Source organism: Pteropus vampyrus, unplaced genomic scaffold, assembly GCF_000151845.1.
Source record: "Pteropus vampyrus isolate Shadow unplaced genomic scaffold, Pvam_2.0 Scaffold135, whole genome shotgun sequence".
Classification (NCBI taxonomy): Eukaryota; Metazoa; Chordata; class Mammalia; order Chiroptera; family Pteropodidae; genus Pteropus; species Pteropus vampyrus.
In genome coordinates, this window is record NW_011888916.1 from 5,770,480 (window position 1) to 5,785,958 (window position 15,479).

The 15,479-nt window shown below is 34.5% G+C and overlaps 1 protein-coding gene across 2 annotated transcripts in view; it reads right to left on the reverse strand.

Annotated features, from left to right (window-relative positions):
• FAF1 (Fas associated factor 1) overlaps positions 1 to 15,479 on the reverse strand; it is a 377,081-nt gene that overhangs the window by 214,587 nt on the left and 147,015 nt on the right. For both annotated transcript variants that reach the window (XM_011367679.2, XM_023535057.1), the window contains exon 7: positions 1,364 to 1,469. In XM_011367679.2, the coding sequence (XP_011365981.1) occupies positions 1,364 to 1,469 (106 nt within the window). The remainder of the gene's footprint in view (positions 1 to 1,363; positions 1,470 to 15,479) is intronic.

A 15,479-nucleotide genomic window follows, 5' to 3' on the forward strand; every position in this document is an offset into this window, starting at 1 on the left:
TTAAGAAAAATAAATTAACAGAATGAAATTTACCTCTCATCTGTGCTTTTCTTGATTAAACTGGAGTTATTCTGAAACTAAATTTCCTTAATTATATTCAATATATAATTTAAATTTTACTATCATGAAATTCTCAGAATAACTCTGTGTAAAAACAACAATGGTTTTTCAAGTAATTAAAAATCTGAATACAGAGACTAGAATACCCATTATAGAGGTTAAAAATGAAATGGCAATTAATATACTTTAAACCATGAAGAAAAATCAAATAACTCAAACCTATGATTCAAATTAGGGACCGAGAAAATTTTTTTTAATTTTAGTTACTATTCTAGTAACTATTCTAGTGATAAAGAGAGAAAATAAACTTCAAGCAATGAGTTATTTATGCCAAATTCAGAAGCTGAAATTCATTGATAAAACGTGACAAAAGAAAATTAATAGTCTAGCCATTACTGAAACAATTCACACACTTCTGCAAAATTATTAGGGGAAAAACAACTTGTTCTTTCAATATGACATGAGTAATCACTTTAAGCAATTTAGTCCAAGAAGAAAATTTATGAAATAATCCAAGATTAAATATGATTAATTCCCTTTAAAAAACATTAAAACAAATGACTGTCTTCACAACTTACAAGGAATAGTGTGACAAAATCATCATTTCAGTGTTTCTAAACACAGGTCCTATCATATACACATTTCCCCTCATGGAGATAAATTACTAGCTTTTAGATAGGTGGGGCCACAGGTAAGAAGGTACCTCTTCTCTCTTGGGGGAGGTTCTTTTTTGAAACAGTGACCCTGGTTGGCCATGTTGAAGAAAAATATTGACCCTATAAATAGACTCTTTTCAGATATTCTGAGCTAAATGACTGACGGTTTCCAAGAGCATCTAACAAATACTGCCCAAGACTGGAATTGTGCTGCTTAAGAAAAGCCTCCTCAAATTCCTTTTGGAAACAGGCAAGGTACACATTATAAATAATATATTTGAGAGCAACCTTTCAAATAAAATATAAGCGGGTTCGAAAATGCATACTGTCAACAGTTTCCAAATTAATATTTTGAATAATTACTATAAAACCATGAAATATATTACATAATAATGAACATTTCGAAGCAGGGTTTTAAAGTGACTATTTTAAGAAATATCAAGCGTTCCCATTTACAACATCTGTCTTTCTAGGTCAAGTCATTTAATATATCTACAGTAATCATGATGCTCCAGTTAATTAAAATTAAGAACCCAATAATGAAACATAAAGAGAGTTTCCAACCAGAACAGATAAGCCCTCTTTAACAGGGTCAACATTAGCTATAATGAGCTACCTTTATTCCTTAGCTGCGAGACATAACTCACCTCTTGAATGGTACTGCTTCCTGAGAAGTTCAGGTTGTACTCCCGCTGGACTTCTCGGTGGGTGATGATCAGCATGAAGTTTTGATTTAATGACTCCTGCAGGGCACTGAAAGGGTTGAAAGAAAAACAAGAAACTCTGAGATGAACAAGTTCTAGCTTGCTTTACAGCTAGCTGCAAAAACCCCAGGAGTACCATAACCTCCACACAGGCATGTCCGGGCCCAATGTTATCATCTTTTCAGCTCCTAAAGGCAAAAGAGCATGCTGAGAACAACCAAGGGGAGCTAACCTGTTAACTCCTTCTCTACCAAGGTGTTTTTAAACTTCAATTCTAAATACTTGCATACATAAGAATTTTCTACAAGTCATATGCTATTGTCTGTATATGTATTTCTTCCAAGAGAACCAGATTTGTCAATTATATCAAATTCCGGGTATGTTACAAAAATGTACACTCAAAGGCTCTTATTCAATTCCAAGTAAAAGAGCTGTTCTGAAAGAAGAAAAATATGAAACTGTTATTTATACTCATGAATGTTGTATAAGAATAGAAATATGGTTTAAGTCAAAATTCAGAAGATACTGAAATCTATAGAACTTTACTTGCTATATCAAAATTCCTTCAAAATAACTGTGCTTTCACTTAAGACTAAGAAATATATAGAATTCAGAAAATGGAGAATTCAGAGTAACATTAAACTCTATGCCAAAGTTCCAAAATATTAGAAATGTGTCAAAACCATGAAGAGTAAATAAAATTAGCCACATGTCTGAAGAAGCATAAGTCACGCTATTTGTTTATGATAATACTAAGAAGCACTATTAGCATTGAAAATAAAAATCTATCACCATTATTTATGAATAATCTGTACTGCCAGCCTCAAGTGTAATTATGCCATGCTATGGAATCAGGAAAATATTTTGGATGTGCTATATGGTTCTGGCCTCATTTGCCAATCTGTAACTATGTGATAAACATACATGCAACATAAGATTAGAATTGTACAGTTAATCTGTTTGCTCTATTGTCTCCTATAGAGTTCACAGGTTAATTACAGACTAAAATTACCTGACAAACACCAATATACAGCATGAAATACTATTGATCAAAATCAAAGGAAATGATACCCCACAAAGTAGTTCCTTTGTCATTGTCTCCTTAGCACTTAAGCATAATATCTGGGACACAGCAGATAAATATTGATTGAATAATGAATAAATCGTGAATTTCCAGAAGGCAAGAGTCTTATTTATTTTTGTATCACATACAGCAATGTTGCCTTCTGGAAAACTACCATGTGATTTAAGTTTTTGATTTTGATTCAATTATTTATCAACATTAAATCAATGCCTTCACATTATTCCAAGTGTTAAGAAAACCAACTGAAATAATACATAGTTCCTATCCATGAAAAGCTTCACAATCTAATAAAGGTAGACAGATACATAAATAGCCATAGTGTGATGTAAGACGTACAATTAAGAAATTGAAAAAAAGTACAATGAAAACTGAGGAAATGCCTAACTCTCTCTCATGAAAGGGGAAAGAGGTAAGGGAAAAGTGTCAGAGGAGAAAAAATATGTAAGTTAAAATATGAACAGTAAGTAGAACCTTATAGAGTTATCACCTGTAAGGGATGACATTTTTGTTTTGTTTGGGGAAAAGAGATGGGTAGCACTTTTTAGAAAAGAAATAATATGTGGAAGAACAAAGCATCCATTCATTCTGTTAACATATATTTACTGAGTACCTACCAAATGTTTATGACACTGTTCTAGTTGCTAGGGATACAGTGGTAAACAAGAAATACATGGTCCCTGCTTTCATGAAACTTACATTCTAATAAAGGACATAAATAATAAAGTAAATGGATAAGAAATTTTAGAGAATGCTAAGTGCTTCAACAGAATAGTTGGGGAAATCATCTCTGAGGAAGTGACATTTAAATTGAGGCTGGTATGATAAGAAAGAGATAGCAGAAGTCTGATCATGTAGGTCCTTGTAGACCACAGAAAAGAACTTGATATTTATAGTAATTACAAAGGAAAGCCATTGGAGGGTTTACACAAGTAAATGGTCAAGATCGGACTTACATTTATACAATATTATTCCAGCTGCTCTGGTTATGGTAAGAAAAGAATGAAGGCAGGATGAGCAGATAGGAGGCTAGTCTTAGCAAGAAGTGATAGTGGATTGGATGGGGGTGGTAGAGGCAGAGATGGTGAAGAGTTATCCAGTTCAGAAGTATTTTGAAGGTAGAAGCCAGACAACTTACTGAAGGACTGTGAGAGAAAAAACAACCCCAAAGTTTCTGGCCTGAGCAAGTAGAATGGAACTGTACTTAACAAAGAAAACTGGGGTGAAGACAGGCTGGGTGGAGAAATTGAGAGTGAAAGGTTTGGGATATAATCTATTAGATATCCAAAAAGAAGTATCGTGTACAGTTATATATAAGAGTTGAAGGTCAAGTAAGAGATCTCGGAGTAGAAGAGTCACAGAGTATAGATAGTATTTAGATTTTGTGGTCAAAAGAAATCACCTAAGAATACAGATTAGTTAGAGAAAAGGAGAGAGGGGAAGATGTAGCCCTGGAGCATTCCAATAATTTGAAATCAAGAAGAGGAAGAGGAGTCAGTGTAAATAAATAGTCAATGAGATAAGAGAAAAACTAAGAAAGTCTAGTATAAGGGAGCCAAAAGTAATTTTCAATTAGGAGGGCATAAACAATTATGCCAAATGATGCTGAAATATTAAGTGCAGAAAAATGACCATGTTCAGGAAACTGAAAATCTCAGTGTGACCACATGAAGGATGTGTTTAGCCTCTAGCGAGGCTAAATCTCAGTGTGACCACATGAAGGATGTGTTTAGCCTCTAGCGAGGCTAAAACAGCTGGCTGGGTCAATGTTCAATATATATATATATATGTTAAATGAATTTGGGGTGGGAAGTGGTAAGTAACGGAAAGCCTACTTGAAGTTTCAAGGCCTTTTACAGGTATATCTATTTCACAAATATTCTCCAAATTTTGGCTTCTGCTGTAGAGCCTGGCTAACTTGCCCTCATGTCAAAACGTCACACCATACTCACTTCAATCTATGTTCACGTTGTTCTCATCCTTCTCCCATCCAAAATACTGCACAGCTTTTAGACCACCTCATGACCTTCCATCTGTATTTATTATAGACCACCACTTCTCTGAATTCCTATATCATATACTTTATTTAATATGTAATTATAGCATGTCATACTAAAAGGTGATTCAATTCAAACCTATAAACACTTAAGGAATAGCTCTATATCCTGAAACTAGATACAAAGAATTACTAATTCTCGTTATTTGAGTCTACCTGTGAAGTGTCATTTTATTCACAAAATTAGGGTTCACAAAGGTTAAGAAATTGCCCAAGGTTATGCAGCCATAGAAAGATAGAACTCAGTTTCTAAACTATATTTGATTCTGTGTTTACATGACAGCATCCTATCTCCCAAATGGCTAGCTAGGCTGCTTTGGGGAAAAAAAGATGAATACAACTCCAGCCTGCTAAAAGTTTGCAATTCATTCCTTCTTTCTTGAATGATTTGATTCCTATTATTTGTAATAATACAGGAATAAAAAACATAATCACTGACCTCAAGACAGACTATTCAGAGAGGTTAAAAGATATAAAAATTGTAGAGAGTCCTTTTAAGTTCTATGAAGGATAGATGGTAATTTGAAAAGTAGATATGGAGGATGAATTTTAGATATAGACTAGGTTGAACAGAGATAGAGACTGGAGAATATAGAGAAGGGTGTAGAAAGCAACAAGGAAGAAGTATAAGGGGATGTGAAGAAGGATTTGTGAAAGAGAAAACTTGAAAAACATTAAGGGCCTACATTATGGGGGCTTCGAATGACAGGCTAAGGAGCTCAGAATTCCTGAAGTGTTGATTATTATACAGATCCTTCTTTATCTTCACATATGAATCTACACATACATTTCATACTTTTAGTGCTTGCCTTTATGCAATTCCTTAGATATGTCTCTTGATATTTACTGGCAAATTTGTGCAATAACTGCAGAAAGGTTTGCCAAGATCAGCACTGACTGCCAAACTACTCTAGAAGAACACCAGTTTAGTCTATTTCTACAATTCCTCAATAGCCCTGGGGGAGGGTAAGTTGGCAAGAAAAATTATTTATGGCCTCAAACTGCTCTGGAGTCACAGATCCAGATTTGAATCACTGCTCCACTACTTGCTAGCTGTATGAGCTGAAATGTCAGTCACACATTCTTTCAATAGTACTTATTATCTACCACATTCAAGGCCTTATTTTAGGCGCTTAATTACTCTGTATATTCTCAGTTTCCTCTTCAGGAAAAAGATAATAATCCTCACTTCACTGAACTATGAATATTAAATTTTAGAAAGCCAAGTGGAAATTTTTATTGTACATATTTTTAAGGTGACCTGTTATAACTTATTGAAAATAGAATACTTTTGAGAGATATCCATACTTTAAAATCTTTCAATGACAGTGAAACATTAACAAAAGGATCTATGGCGCTTTACGGCAGTTATTTTTCATGTTTTAGTTCCATTCCTCTACAGGAATTCATAGAAGATAAAAGCTATTTTGATGCATTGAACATATTGTATTTTATGCCTAATGTTATCCAGACTCTCAGTGTCCTTTTTTATACAAGTCTTATTTGGGGTTCATATATCACATTCATGCTCCTTGTGAGAATGGTCTGAAGGAGTATCTGTGACATCAGACTTCAGACTGATTCATTCGCTTAGCCATTAATAATAATGGCTAACCTATAATGAGTTCTACTATGTATCAGGCATTAAGAGTCTAATGTCAAGTTTATGAAGTTATTATTATCATTTACATTTTGCAGATGAGGAAACTGATGTTAAGTTACTTGTTTAGTGCCACACACACAAAATAAGTAGCAGCGGTCCAGGTCTAACTCATGATTTGTCCTCTGGGTACCAGGGAAGGGAACCAGTAAGATCATATTTCTGCCTTCAGTGAGTTTACTGAGGGATGGGCAGAAAACTTAGAATTCACATATGCTACTGTTTGCTAAGAACTCTAATATCATTTTTCCTAAGGTGTGATGGAAATAGAAGAAGAATACCTAGTATTAGACCAAGGAGGCTTTCCACAGAATCTGGCATGTGAACTAAGTTTTGTTTCTTTGTTTCATGAAGTTTTTTTCTCTGGGGGCGGTGGGGTGTGGAAAAGGAAGAGGAAAGACTATAAGGAATTTACCATGGTGATCTGCATAATTTACAAAGACTTTATTGCTAAAATATTATCTAGGCAAAATGATTCTAGCTGCTGCTTAGCGGAATAAGTTGAGTCTTAGTTGCTTAATCTAAGAGCATTTTTTCCCCTAACAGTGTCTTCCAAATGGTTGATTAGGATAGTTAGCCATGGTTAATCCACCTTCAAGGATCCTCTCTTTTACCTTCAAAACCCAAAGTCATTCATGCTACTTCAACTTTTGACCTTTAAAGTAGCTCTGAGGATGATTGTCAACCAAAGTAGGTAGGTGAGAAATAATATAAAACAGATTCTTTTTTTTTTTTAATGTCATGTTTTCAATTAGAGGGAGAAGGAAAGGTGTAAGCAAACAGAAACTTTTTAAAAGCAGTTTGAATTTTAACTCAATGCAATAGATGTTTTGATAGAACATCTATTCTCTCCTCACCGGTTTTTAATTTTTCATTCTCCATTAAGATTTTCCTTTTAGTTTGAATATTCACATTTATCAACAAGGAGATGGTTTTGTTTCTACAAACAGACAAGAACCATTAAAACTTCCCATTGCTCTACCCTCAGATACAGACTGAAATTAATATTTAAAATGTAATGAGAACCACATACATTGTCCCCAAGCTTTGAGCTAATGGCTATTTGCAAAAAAACAAAAAAAAAAAACAAAAAACAAAAACCCCAAAAACAAAACAAAAAAGCCGTATGATACAATAAATGCGAACATTTTAAAGTAATTAGTAGGTAAAGTGCTACACATTTTCACATATACCATCTCGTAATTCTCTCAGACAGGTTCTTAATTTTAAAACTGGGGTTGAGGGAGATAGGTAGAATATAAGAGAGAGAACTATAAAAAGTTTAGATAGATAGATAGATAGATAGATAGATAGATAGATAGATAGATAGACAGACAGACAGACAGATATCCACTCCCTTAAAATTTTCAGTATTATAACTAAGCACTGATATCTAAGCCACCAATACAACTCTAGAAATAGTTTGAGTACAACAGCCCTTCTCTGCTTTCTTTTTTGTTCACAAGTCTTGAGCTTCCAGTGCTCATTCATTAGCAGAATGTCCACCTGTGCCAGAAGAGATCCCATTCCAATTGAGCTGTGAACATTTATCAGGAACAGAGAAATCATCTGTAAAATATTTTCCTTCTAATGAGTTCCAAATTCATTTTAATTCATTGGCTTAGTTTAATATATTTTATATCCCCTTCCAGGTTTTTTGTTTATAAGGGGGAAATAATGTACAGCAAATTTTAACACAAAGGCCACAATAAATAAAGCTACATTTTTATACATATGAACATAAAAGCCATAAATTATTAGCCTCTCTATGTCAAGTACTGATAAAAGTAACAACATTAAGAAAATAAATGTAACAGTCTTTACTGTCTTGACTGAGTATATTTCACATTGAGAGAGCATCAAGAATAATAACAGTAATTTAAGGATTTCCTCTCTAGCAATTCCTTGAATCAAGAATCTTCTTAAAGTCTTCAGTGGGCAGAAGATTTGACTAGGCTAAACCACATCCCTCCTATTAAAACAGTAAGAGTTCTAGAGGAAGCACTCACTGTTATAAGGTATAAATCTACCAAGATTAAACAACTAGACTAAAAAAACAACAAATTAAGACTTGGGCTTCAAGGCTGTTATGGACTAAATATTTGTGTTCTCCCTCAAATTCACATACTAAAAGCCTAATCCCCAGTGTGATGGTATTTAGAGGTTAGGGCCTTGGAAGGTGATTAAGTTTAGATGAAGTAGTGAGGGTGGGGCCCCCAGAATGGGATTAGTGTCTTCATAAGAAGAGGAAAAGAGACAGAGTTTTTTCCTCTCTTCTGAGGTGAGAACACAGGGAGAAGGCAGCCATCTGCAAGTCAGAGGGCCCTCGCTAGGAACCAAATCTGCCAGCACCTTGATCTTGTACCTCCCAGCCTTCAGAATTATAAGAAATAAATGCCTGTTGTTTAAGCCACCCAGTCCATGGTATTTCGTTATAGCATCCTGAGTTGACTGACATAAGGACTTTTAGGACTTCTATATTCACAGCACTCAAGTAAAGAGCTATCATCAGTTCAGCACAGGCTTACAAATATCTGTCTGTCTGTAAACATCTGTATACACACATCCGAATGAAAATCCCACTTATTAAAATCCATGGTAGAAAACAATATGCTTTTGTTAAAACACAGAACTAGGGGATGCTTAAGAATTGTGCATTTATTGTATGTAAATTTTATCTCCACAAAAAATTTTATTGGCCCCATATTTTAACTTTGAAAATACAACACATTTTTAATTAATGTAAATGAAAACCATGAATTTGTTCCCAATGCTACTTAATAAGTCTATATGTCCAGTGAACCAAGAGGGGTTATTGGTGGTAAAATTATACTTCTTAAATCAATGCTATTTATGTAGTTAAGATGAGTAAAATATTAACACCAACATAGGGATCGAAATCTCCTGTTTCATTCCTGCTGTGTGGATGCTATTCCTTTTCTTGCACTGGATATTTTAAACAAAAATATAATTGTAAAATAATAGGCTTAGAAGGTTCATTTCCAATAGATTTTATTTTTTTAAATACGACCTGATATTGAAGCGAAAACAGCAAATTACGGTGACTTTTTATTATAAAGATGTAAATAGTAAACTTGGAATGTGTTGTTGAATTTTTCACTAATATTTTACAACATCTCATTCCAAAAGGCATTACAAATGTTCTCTCTTTTGTCTCTTTGGGAATATTTTATGATCTACAATGATCTTTTTATCCTTTTAGATACATCGAGATCTTAAATTAAAAAGCATGACACATGGCAATTTAAATTTCCATTCTAAACTTATAGTCATATTAGCTCTTGTCAACAGAAGACCAAATTTACTATAATTATGGATTATTTACACTAAAACAAAATAAGAAATCAATATGTAAATGTAATGTTTGTTGTAGCTAATGCAGCCAGCAATGACAGATTAGGTTCAAATAGCAATCAGTTTGAAAATCTGGCACATATGTAAATGAGCTAGGGACTTGATGTTTACATTTGACTGTATTTCATTCAGGATTTTTAAATTGTCTCAGGAACAGCGTAAAAAGAAAATGTTAATCTTTCCACGATAAATACAATTTGAGCCCTCATCATAACTGAAACTAGGTTTTTGCTCCTGTCCAGCTAAGCTAACATATGATACTAATAATTCTGAGCTGCAGATTACGTCATTCTTAATTAACACTCTGCTACAGTTGTTAACATCCTCCAAGACACCATGTTATCATCACCACAAGTTCTGTAACAATCTTAAAACCACGTTTATCAAAGGTTGGCCTCTTACTCTGCAGTGACTTTTAATTGCTTCTTTTGCTGGCAATTAAATGTCTATATAAACAAACATTTGGTTTCACATAATTCTTAATAACATTTTTCAGATGATTTCAAAGTTCAAGTGTCCTTATGTCTATAATTAGTGTATCAATATAGGGATATATTGGATTCAGGATTAACCAAAGTTTATAAGATTAATCAAAATGTGGTAATTAGTGGTGATAGTGATATATTGTGATTTATCAAGTAGTTCATAGCAAAACTGTCAAAATATAATTCTATCCATCTAGACAAAATATGAAGAAAGCCCCCCCAAAATTACATTTACAGATACATTCATTTTTGTTTATTGAATTACTGACCAAGTTAATCAACCATAGAGAATACCTGCAGTTCTTTTTCAAAGTGTGATGTTAACAAGCTAATCTCAATAGTCACTGACCTATCAACAGGCAGTAAACTATATAAATGGATTTAGTACATCAATCCAATTAGATGTGTTGTGATCTCCATCAATGCTTTAACTGGGGACAAGTTTCTTCTTTCATCCAGAATGCATAACTTTAGGAAAATGTCCGCTTCTTCTTAAAATGAGCCACTTTTCAGTAGCCATTTACTGAAACATTTATCAACCCAACACTTCTTAAATTTCACTTTTATAAAATCTAATAACACTCACTAGAATTAAAGTTGAATGGTAATACAATAATGCACTTGAAACCGTGATTATTTCAACTTATTCTTGAGAAACTTTAATAATAAATCAATAAAATACAATATAAATTTATAAATAAAATAAATTTATTCTTGAGATACTTTAAAAATGGTATATCAAATTGTTATCAAAATTGTACTGATTACAACACTAATGTGATATTTTCAAAGATGAATCTCTTTTGTAAAAACAAAAAAAAAGTTGTTTTGTAAAGCATTTTAGAAGAAAAAATCCATTCAGAACATTTACTTGCTTATATAAAGCTTTCTGAAAACTGTCATTTATTAAGGCCTTTTTTCTGTCACACTGCTAAAATCTCACAAATATTAATCAATAAAAAGCCACCATGAAGAAGACATACTCATAGAACCATTTTAAATGACATTTCAGAAAACTTTTTTCAAAAAAACCTATTGCTTTTTTTCTAGTTTAAAAATAAAAATACTTAGCCAAAGAAGTACCCCACTGGAAATTGTTCATATCTTCCTGAAGGAGCTACATCACTTCTTCCATTAATTTAAAGGGATTTATTGAGCATCTACTATAGTCTAGTGGGCATTGCTCCTAGTTTACACACGAACTAGGTTGAAATGAGACTTTATGTTGAGGACCAAATTGACTTTGACCTTTTGCGCAATGCTAAAAGGCACTATGATGAGTGGTTTGGAGTTAAGAACCATATGAGAGCCAAGTCTTGGCTCACCTATTAACTAGCTCTGTGATCTGGGAAAGAAAAACTAATGAGCGCCTGCATTGTGCCAGGTCCAATGCTCACATGGGCTATTTTATTTAATCACACTAGCCCTCTCCAAAAAGCTCTGAGAGGTAGAAATTATCATCCTCATCACTCTGGGTGAAGAAGTTAAGGCCTAATGGACTATTTAACTTCCTCTATGTGTACCTGAGTTACCTCAGTCACAAAATGATACTAGATTAGATGATTGCTTTAACTCCTTCCAAACATGATGTCCTAGAAATTTCCTCTCATTCTAACTCAGAGCTCTCATGGATGTGACTCTTCTCGCATTAAGGAAGTACACCAAACACTGAAATAGCAGGATATGGACAAAAGAGTGAAAAATATTCCAAGGATTAACATTTGTGCAGAGACTATGAAGTGTCAGGGTAACAGAAGTAGGATGAGAGCTATTTGAAAGCATCCTCAGAATGTCCTCCTCATAAATGAATCCCACAACAGTTATCTCAGTTATCTCAGTTGGTATAATAGGGGCAGATGAGTGTTTAGAATGACCTCAGTAATGGGTGGGAGAGATGAGCAAGAGAAAAAGAAACAAAAAGATACAATGCTTGTATGAGTATCAATATACATACCACCCAGACCATGGCACCTCTTAGCTAGGAGTACAAGAAGATACTCACTACCACAGTTGCTAGATGGTTACAAGCAGAGATAGAGGAAGAATACTTCAGTCTTTCCCTTATTATACCATGCTTAATGGATATAGTGAAGTGCTTATCAAATGTAGAGTTAGCAGGGAGCTCAGGGATCATGAGAAGAATGGTTTTGTTTTTTGGGGTTTTTTTTTTTTTTTTTGGCTTTTCTTCAAGCTTCTGCCTCTGCTCATAGGGAGAATACTGTTTCTATTGCTTTTCCCCACAAAGGAAGAGTCTAAATGAAAACACTTTTAACTTTTCTTCCCCATTCTAGACTTGATTCTCCCAGGAGAAGAGAAGAGACTATTACAATTATTCACAAGCTCACACATTATATTAGGTTAGGTTTCCCAGAAGTCAGGGACGAGGCTATCACCTTCCTCTTTCACCTTCTATACCCTAGGATTAAATTCTCTTCTGCTTCTTACCCTCTGTCACCCTGGACAAAACTTGCCATGAACTCTCTATGCTGTCTTCCCTATGTGACTAGGCTGGGGAAGCAGACCTATTGCATCAGTCCATCAGGCTCTAAAGACCCAGTCATAACTCTTTCTAATGCTACCCAAGCATGTGAGTCCTAAGATTTAGATCTAGAGTGAGAGGTAAAAAACCCCACTTAGGACTCTAGTCTAAGCCACATGTTCCATCAGGTGCTAGTCTGGCTATTAAAGCAGTTTTGTTTTTCAATTTGGATATGATTTTGTGTGTAAAATCCACTGTTAAGAAACCCAGAGGAAAGGAAGAACTAAGAATCGGTCGCCTAGGAATCTAGAAAAGCCTCTTTATTTTCTGGTAGCACATGAGGTTCAGGGCAGAAGAGTGACCTGCCCTAAGCCATACAGTGATTCTGTGGCAGAGGTGGGGCTAGAACTCTTGACTTGCGACTCCTCAGTTACTTCCACAGTACCTATTGGAAAATATTACTCTGTACCCTCACTTAATTTAAGGCTACTGTCACCTGCTTTCCCACTATTGGTTTCCAAAGACAAAAAAAAAAGGCCATATATTTTAATGCCAGTGTTTTACTCAACTATCACAGGAGTATCAGTTAGCTCTCTGAATTTACTCCTGCTTTCACAAATAGCAACTAATTCAAAGTCATAGTGGAAAGTAACTTCACAATTCAGAGGCCACACAGGAGGATTACTTGCTTGACTGTATGACCAGAGCTCAACAACATCTCCAGAGAAGTCACGAAAATATTAACTGGAACCATCCTCCCAGTATAAAAATGTCAAAGTTCAACAGTAAACTCAGTTACTACTTGCAAAAGGGACAACTACTCACAAAGCATACCTTATTTTCTATCATCTTGCCATAAAAATTAAGAAAATCTAAATAATTAAAATGGAGCTGGATATTTTCATCACTTATTTGAATGTGACCAAAGCAAAGTTGAAAAGACTTGTCTTTTTTTAACCAAGCCATCCTCTCAGTCCTTTTCTAGCAAATTGATCATTAGTAATACCAAATTCCAAAATGTTAAACCTTCTCCAACTAGTATGTTTACACGTGGTCTGTGGGCTTTGACACTAGCTATTTCCCTTGCCTAGAGTACTCTTCATTTTAATGGCTCCTCAATCATTTGAGTCTCAGCTTAAATGGTACAACTTTAGACAGGCCTTTCCAGAGCTACAGTAGTCACCCAATTACTTATCGTGTCACTCTCTTTTAGTATTCTGCAAAGCTCTTATTATTATCTGATATTTTTTCTTGTTTATAGTTTGTTTCCTATTCCTATACCCTACCCCACTTCTACACATATTACATTGTAAACTCCATGAAAGCAGGCATCTTGTCATCTTGTTCCTCATTGTATCCCTAGAACCTAGAACAAGGACTTAAAACATTGTAAGATGGTATTCAAACTGTACTTAATAAATGAGTGAATAATTGACATCCTACATGAATAAAAGGATAGATAGACACTCCATTTATTTGAAAAAAACTTTAAGATTAGTTTGATAATTAGCAAAATAGCCAATGAAGAGACTACATATGCATGGAACAAAAATCACATTCTTTAATTAGTCATAAAAGCTTTCATATTCATTATAACAACTGTTTGTTAATTAAGGGCCTCTTTCATGATCTGAGGGAGATGTTCAGTAAGAATTCTCCTGCCCTTCACAGTTCAGGATCTGATTGGAAAGAAGGTAGCCATACCTGAAATAATACTAGGGAAACCAAGACTCAAAAGAAAGGTATTACCTGAGACCACAAAACCAGTGCAGGTCAGATAAAGGACTGACCAGTATGTGACTACAAAGCCACAGTCTCTTCCATTACTCTATACTATGATGGGGAAAACTATAAAGAACATTGGACAAAAATAAAGGCTAAGCTCATGCCAGAGAGTAGAGATTGTCTCGCTTATTACATTTATGGGACACTTGTAAGATCTTCTTTTCCCCAAATATCTAATCTCTGTTCTGCATGATGCCTGATATCCTACCACTGGAACTTGAATTCTTAGCTTTGGTCTCTTATAAGAGGCAAATATCCACAAACATTTCTAAGTACTTATTATGTTTTGGGCACTCTTTTAGCTGCTGAAGATAAACTAGTGAACAAAAAACGGGTCCCTGAAATCTTGTAGCTTTACACTGTAATGAGGGAAACAAACAACAAATATGAATATGAATATATTCTAATATTACTAATATAATGCATTGCAATGATAAAGCATGATAAAGTGAGAAGGTATGACAGAGTTTAGACAGGGGAATCAAGAAAAGCCTCTCTGAGGATGTGACCTTTGAGAAGAGGTCTGAATAAAGGGAAGGAATGAGCCAAGTTGATAACTGGTGAAAGACTGTTCTAGTCAGGGAAATAGCAAAGTGCAAATGCCCTGAAGTGGAAGTACGCTTAGAATGTTTAAAGAAGAGCAAGGAGGCCAGTGTGGCTGGCAAGCTATGAGCCAGAGGGAGAGTGATAAAGGATGAAATAAGAGAGAGAATCTGGCACGAGATTATGTAAGTCCTTTATAGGCCATAGTACTTATAGGGCACAACATTTATACCTAGGTTTATATTTTGTAATGCAGCAAGTCCTCACTTAACATTGTCTATGGGTTCTGCGAAATTAAGCAAAATGACGTATGACAAAACTAATTTTACCACAGGCTAATTGATATAAACAACAGTTAGGTTTCTATGGCATCTTACCAACTTTATAATGAAATGACGTTAAACAAAAAAGACGTTATTTGAGGACCTGCTATACAGACTAAAGTTAATCAGTATCTCTAGCCTTCTTCGAACAAGTCCCTAAGCAAATTCTCAATAATCACTTTCTCTCTTCATCAACTCACCACTACCCCTAAATCAGTGATCGGCGAAATATGGGTAATAATACCTATTTATGATTTACCATGAGAAATATA